The 12,613-nt window shown below is 44.9% G+C and overlaps 1 protein-coding gene across 1 annotated transcript; it reads right to left on the reverse strand.

Annotated features, from left to right (window-relative positions):
* Positions 1 to 3,401: 3,401 nt before the first annotated feature.
* LOC142664622 (uncharacterized) lies at positions 3,402 to 8,654 on the reverse strand. The gene is made up of 2 exons (XM_075843783.1): positions 7,452 to 8,654; positions 3,402 to 4,466 (listed from the first exon to the last, which is right to left on the reverse strand). The coding sequence occupies exons 1-2, from the start codon at positions 8,494 to 8,496 to the stop codon at positions 3,874 to 3,876; spliced, it is 1,638 nt and encodes a 545-aa protein (XP_075699898.1). The 5' UTR covers positions 8,497 to 8,654; the 3' UTR covers positions 3,402 to 3,873.
* Positions 8,655 to 12,613: the final 3,959 nt, after the last annotated feature.

Here is a 12,613-nt window from a genome sequence, read left to right on the forward strand (position 1 = left end):
AATAAAAATGTATATGATGAAATAAATTTAGTCATGAACTTCTTATAGTCCCGCAACAATTAAAAAATGTGTCCCAGCTTCTAGAGTCACACAGTGGTCTAAAAATGTTGAGGATCCATTGGTTGAAATGATGAGATTGATTAATATTAGTCCAATAATATATATTTAAAAAAAATCTGTTAACCCAGCAGATTATTAGATGCTTAAAGCAAGAAAGAAAAATGCGATGGACGGATATGAGATAGATAGATAGATAGATAGATATGAGATAGATATGAGATATTAGATAGATATGCAGGGGCGTAACTAGGAAAGACTGGGCCCCATAGCAAACGTTTGACTGGGCCCCCTCCCTGGGTATCACTCAACCCCCCCCCTTGTAGATAGTGCCTCCCTATAGATTCCGCCACACAGCGCCCCCTATAGATAGCACCATACAGCCCCCTGTTGATAATGTCATTCAGCCCTCCCCCTGTAGATAACGTCATACAGCCCTCCCCCTGTAGATAACGCCAAACACCCCCTGTAGATAACGCCAGACAGCCCCCCTGTAGATAACGTCATACAGCCCTCCCCCTGAAGATAACGCCAGACAGCCCCCCTGTAGATAACGCCAGACAGCCCCCCTGTAGATAACGCCAGACAGCCCCCCTGTAGATAACGCCAGAAAGCCCTCCCCCTGTAGATAACGCCAGACAGCCCTCCCCCTGTAGATAACGCCAGACAGCCCTCCCCCTGTAGATAACGTCATACAGCCCCCCCTGTAGATAACGCCAAACACCCCCTGTAGATAACGCCAGACAGCCCCCCTGTAGATAACGCCAGACAGCCCCCCTGTAGATAACGCCAGACAGCCCCCCTGTAGATAACGCCAGACAGCCCCCCTGTAGATAACGCCAGACAGCCCCCCTGTAGATAACGCCAGACAGCCCCCCTGTAGATAACGCCAGACAGCCCCCCTGTAGATAACGCCAGACAGCCCCCCTGTAGATAACGCCAGACAGCCCCCCTGTAGATAACGCCAGACAGCCCCCCTGTAGATAACGCCAGACAGCCCCCCTGTAGATAACGCCAGACAGCCCCCCTGTAGATAACGCCAGACAGCCCCCCTGTAGATAACGCCAGACAGCCCCCCCTGTAGATAACGCCAGACAGCCCCCCCTGTAGATAACGCCAGACAGCCCCCCCTGTAGGTAACGCCATACAGCCCCCCCTGTAGATAACGCCATACAGCCCCCTGTAGATAACGCCAGACAGCCCCCCTGTAGATAACGCCAGACAACCCCCCTGTAGATAACGCCATACAGACCCCCTGTAGATAACGCCATACAGCCCCTCCCGTAGATAACGCCAGACAGCCCCCCTGTAGATAACGCCAGACAGCCCCCCTGTAGATAACGCCAGACAGCCCCCCTGTAGATAACGCCAGACAGCCCCCCTGTAGGTAACGCCAGACAGCCCCCCCTGTAGGTAACGCCAGACAGCCCCCCCTGTAGGTAACGCCATACAGCCCTAAACCCCCCCTGTAGGTAACGCCATGCAGCCCCCCCAAAAAAACGGCCTATAGTTTGTCCTACAAAAGACATGCATCCCCTATCCACAGGATAGGGGATACATGTGTGATCGCTGGCAGTGATGGCAGTAGAATGGGGGACCGAAAGTCCCCCGAAGCTCTCCATGACTAACCTCTGACTTCCGGCGTCTGCGCAGCTCAATATAAATGAAAGGTGCGCTGGTCACGCATGCGCACAAGCGCGACCGGTGCGCAAGTCATTTCTATGGAGCTGCAGACAAACCCCGGAAGTCCGAGGTTTGTCATGGAGAACTTAGGGGTACTTTCAGTCCCCCGTTCTCCTTATCGCTGCCAGCGATCACACATGTATCCCCTATCCTGTGGATAGAGGATGCATGTCTTTTGTAGGAACAACCCCTTCAGTGGCGTCGCACTGTAGCAGCCATAGCGGCTGCTAGTGGAGCCTCTGGCCATGGGAGGGGGGCCCGTGCCGCGGGCCCCGTATAAGCCGATACGGCTCCTACTGCGGTAGTCATGCCACTGTAGATATGAGATAGATAGATATTAGATAGATAGATTGATAGATAGATTGCAGATGATTAAATGAAAACGTATTTTATTTTTCTATGTACATTAATATACAGTATATTAATATAATATGTAATATCTTTTTTTTTTTTTTTTTTTACCTAATGACTGTTATTTAAAATGACACCAGCAGGTGGCAGTGTAGACAAAAAAGGAAATGCATCCTGCAATAATAATGTATTAGTATTTGGAATTATAAAAATGTCTTATTCAAAAATAAAATAAAAAACAAATTCTAGCAGTTTTATTCCATTCATACAAGTGGATATAATACAATTAAGACTTTGTTTGATTTAGTAATATAACAGGAAACATTGAAGAGGGGGCAGGGGGCGGTGTTGGGAGTCTTTTGCCAGACTGGCCCACTGATTCAACAAAGGATTCTTTGAGAAAGGTGGGGGAGCGGGTCCTGGATCTGACACAATAATACAACAGGTCAACTAAGGCCCTGCACCTCATACAGCCAATGAGTCTGGGCCCCATCTACCCCATTACCGAGGGGGCTGTCAGGTGCTCTATGGGTGTGGGGCAGAAAGTATGGTTTACTATAAAGAAAAGAACGGGCCCCACAACGTAATCGGGGGGCCTGTTCCAGTTTAACTCATGTGAGACTCTTGGCGGCGGTTCAGTGGTGGTGGTCGGCGGGAGGACTCCTTTATCTTCGTGGCTGAGACCCTGGTGGCAGTAGTCCCTGCTGACTTTACAGCCCATCACTTACCTCTGCTGTCTATATTTCATGAGTAGAATCGCAAATAACCTGTTAGGCTGGACCTAGTCATAGAATTATTTTTGCAGTGATCGATAAGTCCATAGGAATTCATTGAGTGGCTTGAAAATCTCTTCAAAATCCCTCCAGTCATGGTAGCACAAACCCCACAATACTCAATCAAAATGAAATAAAACATGACAACAGTTTCTTTGGATAAAAATGGCCACGGTGTTTATTAAGGGTAACCTAAGATAAAATAATTCGAAGAGAATAACCATAAATAATCGAATAAATAATAAAATATAAATATTTTGACCAATAAAAACCAAGTCCGCCCAGCATTAGCTGGGTGACAAACCCCTCTAACAAACAACGTGACGTGAAGGAATTTAAGAACAATAGGGCGGGAGGGTGGGCGACGGTCCAATCTTCAAAAACTGGCTGCTTGACCACGATGAACTGCTCCTTTTATGTCCAATTTTCCCGCCTTTAGGATTTTATCAATGACCAATCAGCTGGCCTTCCACAAAACTGCCTGGAGATAGAATCTGCCAGAACCTGCTCATGCAATTGCACAGCTGACCTAGGTCCAATCAGCTGGGACCAACTCCAAACTGCCCAGAGACAGAAACATCTGGAAACCGGCTCGTGCCACCAGCACAGCTTACCCGGGGGACACCACGATGGTAAGTACCATTCTAATATAAAATAACAAATGGAGAAAAGAGGGAAAGGGGGAGAGAAAAACATACCAAGCAAAAAAACATATTTTATTAACAACTTATGGGGGGCCGTGCGACCATGTGTCCCCCTGGCAATAGCCTGGGGGGCCCCTGACATGGTAGCACAAACCCCACAATACTCAATCAAAATGAAATAAAACATGACAACAGTTTCTTTGGATAAAAATGGCCACGGTGTTTATTAAGGGTAACCTAAGATAAAATAATTCGAAGAGAATAACCATAAATAATCGAATAAATAATAAAATATAAATATTTTGACCAATAAAAACCAAGTCCGCCCAGCATTAGCTGGGTGACAAACCCCACAAGCCATGACATTACCAAGACATGGCCCCCCCAAAACACCGCAGCCATTCTTCAATTAAATTCTGCAGGCCCAAATTGAAAATGTCGATACCCACATCAGAAAGATGTATACAATCATTTCTGAACAGCCCGTCTGTGAGGTCTTCAAGGTCACTGTGTCTATAAGAAAGACCACCGAGGACCGACATGTATTTAGACATGGCTCTATTAATCCTTTTACGGATTCGATTCAAAAACTTATAATTTCCAGAGGACCATAGCAGTCTTGGAATAATCTCTGAAAAGGAAATAGTAGCGTCAGGGAAAAGACATTTTATCAAGGCTATATCCCTTCTCATTTCCCAAAGTAAGTCCAAAGTCTTTTCTTTACCTAGGTCATTGCCTCCAGCATGGATGATAATTAAATTCGGATCCGGCCAATAAGAACTCAGTGATTTAACTAAAGAAAACACGTTCTTCCATTGCAAACCCCTTACCCCATGCCAAAAAACCGAAAAAACTAGCGGATCCATAGACAAATTTTCTGTATAGGACCTTCTCGCGGCTCTCTTCTGTGCCCAAAATATAAAAGAGTGGCCAAGGATCCAAACAACCAAACGCTTACCTGTGGATATATAATTACACTACTAACAAGTCTGGTCGAACATAAAGTTTAAATCTATTAGACTCCCACCTTCCAATTCTTTTTATAATCCCTTCATCAATTCCTAACTGTGCAGCTTCCGTAGCTGCACCTATTCTAAACGAATGGGAGGATATTTTTAAATGCTCCAACTTCAGGGACTTCAAACATTTCTTTAAAACAGAGTTAAACTGAAATCTGGACAGCTGATCCCCATTCTGATGAATCAGGAAAGCAACCCCAAGACTCGGCCTGATTGACAACCAATGTTTAACATTAGAAACTGGGCAAAGAACAGAACCCGAAAACTGATTAATTCTAACCAAACGACCTTTTCCTAATTGATCTGTCTTAGATTTTTTTAACAATAACAAAACATGGTCAATTTTGCAACTAACATCCTGAAATGAAAGGCCCGGGACTGAAACTTTACTCTCTGCCACCAGTTCGCTTATTCTCAAGGCTGCAAAGAACATTAACACAAATGCTGTTCTAAACAAACACACTTCAAAATTACTAAAACAAACTAAATGTAACACATTGAATAATTTTAACAACAAATCTAATGAAATAGGCCTTCGTCTTTCCACAACCGGAGCTGACCTATGGTAACCTTTCAAAAGCTGCTTAACTGGGAAGAGCGAAGAAATAGCCGGACAACTGTTTAATTTAAGAAAGAAAGAGATGCCTGCCAGAGACTTAGAAATGGAGGCAAATGACAGCCTCCTACTAATCAGGCTACATACAAATTTTAAAACTAGACCTACCTCATTATGAAAGAAATTACAGTTCTCATTAACACAGAAATTAACCCACTCCTTCCAAGCAGCTGAATAATCAGCCCATGTTCTTGGAGCCAAGGATCTCTGAATATTAACATAGATTAGTCCCAAATCAGATTCCATAAATGAGGAGGACACGGAATTCCACAAAGCTCCGCTTCTGGTGTCAGCGTTCTGAACCTCCGCCACTGACAACGAGATAATGAATCTGCTATATCATTCTTTTTTCCTTCTATATAGCTAGCTTTCAACCAGATGTTCAACTTCAGACAACATAAAGTTAAATGTCTTAATATCTTAACTACTAATTCACATTTTGAAGATAATGTGTTAATTGCAAAGACCACACCTTTGTTATCCGTAAACAACAAAATTCTCCTATTCTTAAAATAATGACCCCATACAACTATGGCTACCAAAACCGGAAATAATTCCAATAAGACAATATTTGAAGTAACTTTGCTTACACGCCAAGCACTGGGCCATAACTCAGCCGACCATTGACCATGAAAGAATGCCCCGTAGCCCATACTACCGGCTGCATCCGTAAATAAAGACAAAGAGTCAGACTCCACAAAATTAAACTGCCAGCAACTGCGTCCATTAAATTTAGATAAAAATTCTAGCCATACGGCTAAATCTTCTTTTAGCTGAACCGTTAACCTAATATGGGACCTAGGTGACTTAAGACCCCTTGTTGAAAAATACAGTCGCTTTGAAAAAAAAACTCTTCCCATAGGAATAACTCTAGAGGCAAAGCTCAACAACCCTAACAGTGACTGCATATCACGTAATGAACATTTCTTCCTAGCTAACATACTGACTAAAGAAACCCTTAACTTTAACAATTTTTCCTCTGGTAAACTAAATTCCATTCTCTCAGAATCTATTCTAATACCTAAAAATTCTAATGACCTACATGGAAACACAGTCTTCTCTTCAGCTAACGGAACACCAAAAAATTTCATAAACTCGACAAATTTTACAATAAGGAATAACATAACTCAGAACTAGCATCACCTATAAACAAAAAGTCATCAAGATAGTGCAGAACACCTCCATCCGGAATTTGCTTCTGCACTACCCAATGTAAAAAGGATGAAAATGCCTCAAAATAGAAACAAGATAAAGAAAAACCCATTGGTAAACATTTGTCATAAAAATAATCACCTTCAAATTGAAAACCTAGAGAGTTGAAACCTGCAGGGTTAACTGGTAGTAAACGGAAAGCTGATTTGATATCAGCTTTTGCTAAAAAAGCATTTTGACCAAACTGTCTCAATAAAGAGACAGCCTGATCAAACGAAGCATAGTGTACTGTCGCTTTAGACTTGTCAGCATCATCGTTTAATGAAGCCTTAAACGGGTAAGAAAGGTGATGTATTAAACGGAATGAATTCAATTCCTTCTTAGGGACAATTCCTAAAGGTGAAAGTCTAAAGTTTGTAAACGGCGGATGTATAAAAGGACCAGCGATCCTGCCAGTTTCAAGCTCTTTCAGGATTTTCTGATGCACAATATCCTTATGCTGCTGGATGGATTTCAAATTATCCACCCAGCAACAACCAGATCCTTTGAAAGAAGGGATATCAAAACCAAACTTAAAACCGTTAAAAATTAAATTAGCTTTCTCCCTGTCTGGGAACATTTCTAGCCATGGCGCCATTCTTATTAATTTCACTGGCGTCCATGCTTTTGGATAACTGTTCTTTGGAACTAGGGGGTTGAGACTGGTTTGCTCTTTTAAAACAGCGACACATTGGGTGCGAACCCCCACAAAAGGAACATTCATGTTTATACCGACAATTGTTCAACCATTTACACTGAGCTTCATTATAAGCAAAGCAAACTCCTTTCCTCAACGTATTCTGAGAACTAGGCTGCTGCTTGGGCACTGACCTTTGTGGAAGCATTAAACTAAGCCACAAACCAACATCCTTAGTGCCCCATTTTAATGAAGGGTACACTGCCATCTTCTGGCGAAACATTTCATCATAATTGTACCATGCTAAACCACCAAACTGGCGGTAAGCCTCAAGAATAATGTCTACATGCTGAAATAAATTACTAGAATTAATGAAAGACTTTTCCCCTAAAACTGAAGCATAGATACAGAACGCCTGTAGCCAGTTAAAGAAAGACTTAGGAGGAGAACGTTTTTTATCCTCATCTTTATCAGACTTACCATCCTGCTTGACAAGAGTCTCCTTCGCAGATGGTAATAAAGAAAATAGATCTATAAACTCGTTCCTCCAAATACGCTCCTTAATTGCTGGCTGTAAATGAAAACCTAATGGCGAAATATCGCAAGACATCACTTCCTTACAACAAGTTTCCGAAACACCAATTCCTTTCTCTAAAACAGGAATATTACTAAAACCAGCATTCTGTAAATGCTGACTACTATGCTTCCATACATCAGCGGGGGAACTAGCAGGAACAGCCGACTTACTGACCAAATCAGCTAATAATTTTAAAATATCAAACATTACATTAGAATTGAGGGGAGGGGGGATGGGGTGGGACAGATAAGGGGTAGCTGGCATCTCACCACTCTGTTCCACCTGTCCTGGGTCGTGCACCGCTTCTGCTACCTCCTGCTGCGTGCCTGTAGATCCTGGGGAAACTTGCTGACAGGAAAGTTGACTCCTGGGACCTCTTCTTCTCCTTGATACTGGCGGGGGTGGGGAATAAGCCACCCTAGTCTTCCGGCTCCTCTTCCTCGGTTGCAGCTCTGAAGAAAAGTCCTGCGCCGCCTCTAAAACCAGTGAGGCCGGCGCTTCCGCTGTGTCCTCCACACCATCCTTGGAACAGGAGGGGGTACCCGACCAACCTGTTGTCTCCCGTTCTCTGACTAAACTTCTGGCCAGCGGGTTAGCCAATTGCGCCGGCACTTGCTGCGCACTTCCGGCACTGTGCGCCACCTTCTTTGATGACACGGTCGGCCGCCTCCTCTCAAGCTCCGGCACCTGGAGCGAACGTCCGGAACTGCGCTCCACCCTCAGTGATGACTCTGCTGCAGACTTCATCCTCTTGGCTGCAGCTGATGACGGCACCTCGAGCGACGACCCAGCAGGAGACACTGCTTCCTCTATGTCGTCTTCCAGCCCAGTAAGTTCGCTTCTTCCCTCGACTTCCCTCGACGGCGCTGCTGCTAGGCATTGCCTCAGCCAGTTTTCTCCTCCTTCCGACTCCGCTCTTCTGATCAGCTCCATCAGCAGGACATCCATGGCGACGGTCCAATCTTCAAAAACTGGCTGCTTGACCACGATGAACTGCTCCTTTTATGTCCAATTTTCCCGCCTTTAGGATTTTATCAATGACCAATCAGCTGGCCTTCCACAAAACTGCCTGGAGATAGAATCTGCCAGAACCTGCTCATGCAATTGCACAGCTGACCTAGGTCCAATCAGCTGGGACCAACTCCAAACTGCCCAGAGACAGAAACATCTGGAAACCGGCTCGTGCCACCAGCACAGCTTACCCGGGGGACACCACGATGGTAAGTACCATTCTAATATAAAATAACAAATGGAGAAAAGAGGGAAAGGGGGAGAGAAAAACATACCAAGCAAAAAAACATATTTTATTAACAACTTATGGGGGGCCGTGCGACCATGTGTCCCCCAGGCAATAGCCTGGGGGGCCCCTGACAAGAGATTTGCTAGCGTTTTGGTTTTTTTACTCGCACTTGTCAGGAGAGATTTTGAAACTACTTAATGAAGCGATATTACGGCGATTATTTGTAGTGAGATAACCTATTACCTATTACATTCCTATGGACAGCGATTTATCGCTCACTACAAAAAAAGTCTAGATCTAGCCTCAGGCTTAGACCTTACTGATGATACACCATATGGAGAAAAGAATTGGCCCCCTCTTAACCAGTGAATTCAGGAGTTTTCTTCAGTCCCATTACCACAGGTGTATAAATCTGCACACGCCATGCGGTTAGGGCGAGTTCACACTTTGCGTAAATACTGCGGTTTTTCCGCAACGGAATTAGTTGCGGAAAATCCGCGGCATAAAACAGAAGCAGCAAAGTGGATGAGATAAAACAAATCTCATCCACACTGCGTAAATACTGGGCGGAAAAAATGCCAGAAATTGACCTGCGGAGCGGAATTTTATTCCGCAGCACGTCAGTTGTATTTGTGTAAACGCTGCTTATTTTTTGCGGGATTACCCTATTGAATTCAATGGGGAGGTAAATCCTACATCAAATAGCAGTTGTTGCGTTTTTTTGCGGCGGGTTCACAGCGATCCCGCTGCAAAAATGCAATACATTAAAAAAACAAACCCATACTTACCCAAAAGTCTGTGTTCTTCCCTCCAGCGTGGCCTCCTGGGATGACCTTTCATCCCATGTGACCGCTGCAGCCAATCACAGGCTGTAGCGGCGGTCACGTGGGATGAAACATCAGCCCAGGAGGCTGGCCTGTATGACGTCAGAGAGCCGGACTCATGGGATGACGTTTCATTCCGTGCAGGGGTGGGATTCAAATTTTTAACAGGGGGGGGGGGGGGTGTCGCGGTGTTTTGCGTTGTATCGCGCCATGGAAAATGATTCTAATAATAAAATAAAACAATTACAATATTCCAAATACGCCCTATATTAAAGTGGACTCTAAATAAAGAAATTCCCTGTCCAGAATATTTTAGTGTGGATTTCCACACTATGTATATAATTACATAAGCGTACATATACCTACCTACCCACTGACGCTCATTATATTAAACTCACCCATTACGTATAGACCTATATACACACATTCAATATCCTAAGCGTGCTCAGCCCATTTAGTTAGGCTATGGACTATGAGAAGGGTGGAGGACAGTGCGGCGTGCGCAGTAAGCCGTGACAACTCCCCCGGCTAATGCACAGATTTGGTGCCTGGAGCAAGCTCAGTACATCTATACAGCACCAGAACCAAGCTCAGTGCATAGATACAGCACAAGAACAAAGCCAAGTACATAAATACAACACCAGATCAATGCTCAGTACATATATACAGCACCAGAACCAAGCTCAGTACATAAATACAGCACAAGCACAAATGCAGCTCCATACAGAGATCATTTGAAAATTCAGTTTAACCCCTGCCATACAAGTTTGTACGGCATAAAACTACAGCTCCCAGTATAGCCAGAACGATGGTAAGGATATGCTGGGAGTTGTAGTTTCACAAAAAAAGAACGATAGTACTTACCAGTCACAGGGAGAATAAATACTTACATTTAGTGACTCACCGGTGACGACTTCTCAGATTGGAGTCGTTATTTTTCTCTTTTCTTTGGTTCTCTATGATGACTTCTCCCGGCCACGACTTATTTCTGCAGTTTGCCGCTCAGAAGTCTTCAGCTCTTCACTTTTCCAACATTTCTGCACCTATAAGCGAAGATAAAATTCTCATGGTGCCGCACTCTATTCTCCTAAATAAAATTGTATCATACACTGTGCTCCTAAATATAATAGTACCATACACTGTGCCCCCGAACTTAATAGTTCTACACACTGTGCTGAATATAATAGTACTATACACTGTGTCCATGAATAAAATTGTGTCAAACACTGTAAAGTAATGCACCACACACAGTGCCCCTTGTAGATAGTGCCCCTCATAGAGCCCCCTGTAGATAAGGGCCTTTTACATCTACCGATATTTGGCCGATGCAGCGAGCGCCAATCAACGATACACCGGTCGCTCGTCCCCACACATTATTATCTGGTCGGCAGCGCGTCTCCCTGTTAACACAGGGAAATGTGCTGCCGACAACGGTAATATTTTACTTTTTTAAAACGATACGACCAGCAGATGTTCGAGCTGCCATCTGCTGATCGCTGCCTTGTTCACACAGGGCAATTATCGGCAACGAGCGTTATATGAACGCTGGTATGTACGATAGTTTCCCAGTGTAAAACCCCCTATAGTGCCTCTCATAGAGCCCCCTGTAGATAGTGCTCCCCATAGTCCCCTCTGTAGATAAGATAGTAGCATTCCCTTTAGATAGGGCCCCCGGTGGCGTTGTAATTATTATTATTATTGTTCCCTATAGATAGTTTCCCCTGTGGCATCCCCTGTAGATTGTAGATAAGGCCCCTTGTGGTGTCCCCTGTAGTTAGTTCCTCCTATATAATCCTCCTCTGTAGTTAGTGCCCTCTATATAGTCCTCCCCTGTAGTTAGTGCCCCCTATATAGTCCTCCCCTCTAGTTATTGTCCCCCCTGTAGTTAGTGCCCCCTATATAGTCCTCCCCAGTAGTTAGTGCCCACTATATAGTCCTCCCCTCTAGTTATTGTCCCCCATGTAGTTATTGTCCCCTACATAGTCCTCCTCTGTAGTTATTGTCCGCTATATAGTCCTCCACTGTAGTTATCGTTCCCTATAGTTAAGGCCCCTAACACTGCCCACAGTAAAAGGAAAAAAACCATCATATGCTTACCTGTCCCATTGCCGCGCCATCCTCCAGCGACACAGTCCTCCAGCAGGAAAGACACAGCGGCGTGATGACATCATCGCTCCGACTGCATCATCACTAAAGCGCTGCATGGCAAAACATCATGTGCCTCGCCCGGGCAGCGCTAGTGAACTGAATTGTATCCGTGTCCTAAGGACGAGAATACAATTGAGTGCAGGGGACCGGTTCCGGTTTACCGCTTCATCCCGATTCTGCGAACAGGCTGTAATTTTAACAACCGGTTCGGGGGAACCAGGGTGAACCGACCGGATCCCACCCCTGCGACCGCCGCTGCAGCCAATCGCAGGCTGCAGCGGTCTCCTGGGATGGAATGTTAAACGAGGCAGCTGCACCACAGTTTGATGAGGTTTTTCGCCCGGAATTCCCTGCGGCACACAGAACGGATAGGCTGCGTGCCTTTACGCAGCATATCCATCCCACGTGAACCCGTCCTTACAGACATTTGTGATGGAATGTGTCGTTGTAAAGAGCTCACTGAATCCCAGCGCGATAATGTGATAGGACGCCACCGTTGTGACAAGACAGTACATGAAATTTCTACCCTCCTAGACATTTCACCATCAACTGTGGTGGGATTTCATTTATTATATTTTTTGCAGAAAAAAAACTGTGAGTGAAGCGGAAGCGTTTAGAAACCACAGCAACTCAGCCACAAAGTGAAGACCACAGAAAGTTATAGAGCGGGGTCGCGGGGGGCTGAGGCACATAGTGCATAAAAGTCGCATGCCAGTCTTACATCACCAAGCACAATGCCAAGTGTCGGATGGAGTGGTTTAAAGCCGCCACTGGACTCTGGAGCAGAGGAAACATGTTCTGTGGAGTGATGGATCACGCTTCTCTATCTGGCGGTCTGACGGATGAGTTTGGG

This window comes from Rhinoderma darwinii, chromosome 12 (genome assembly GCF_050947455.1).
Source record: "Rhinoderma darwinii isolate aRhiDar2 chromosome 12, aRhiDar2.hap1, whole genome shotgun sequence".
In the NCBI taxonomy this organism is placed as follows: domain Eukaryota; kingdom Metazoa; phylum Chordata; class Amphibia; order Anura; family Rhinodermatidae; genus Rhinoderma; species Rhinoderma darwinii.

Excerpts from the sequence above, each read along its gene's own strand:
- LOC142664622 (XM_075843783.1), bottom strand. The coding sequence starts at position 8,496 with ATGGATGTCCTGCTGATGGAGCTGATCAGAAGAGCGGAGTCGGAAGGA. Across the intron at positions 4,467-7,451 it reads GACTCTTGTCAAGCAGGATG|GTAAGCGTTTGGTTGTTTGG; the intron begins GTAAGTCTGATA and ends ATATATCCACAG.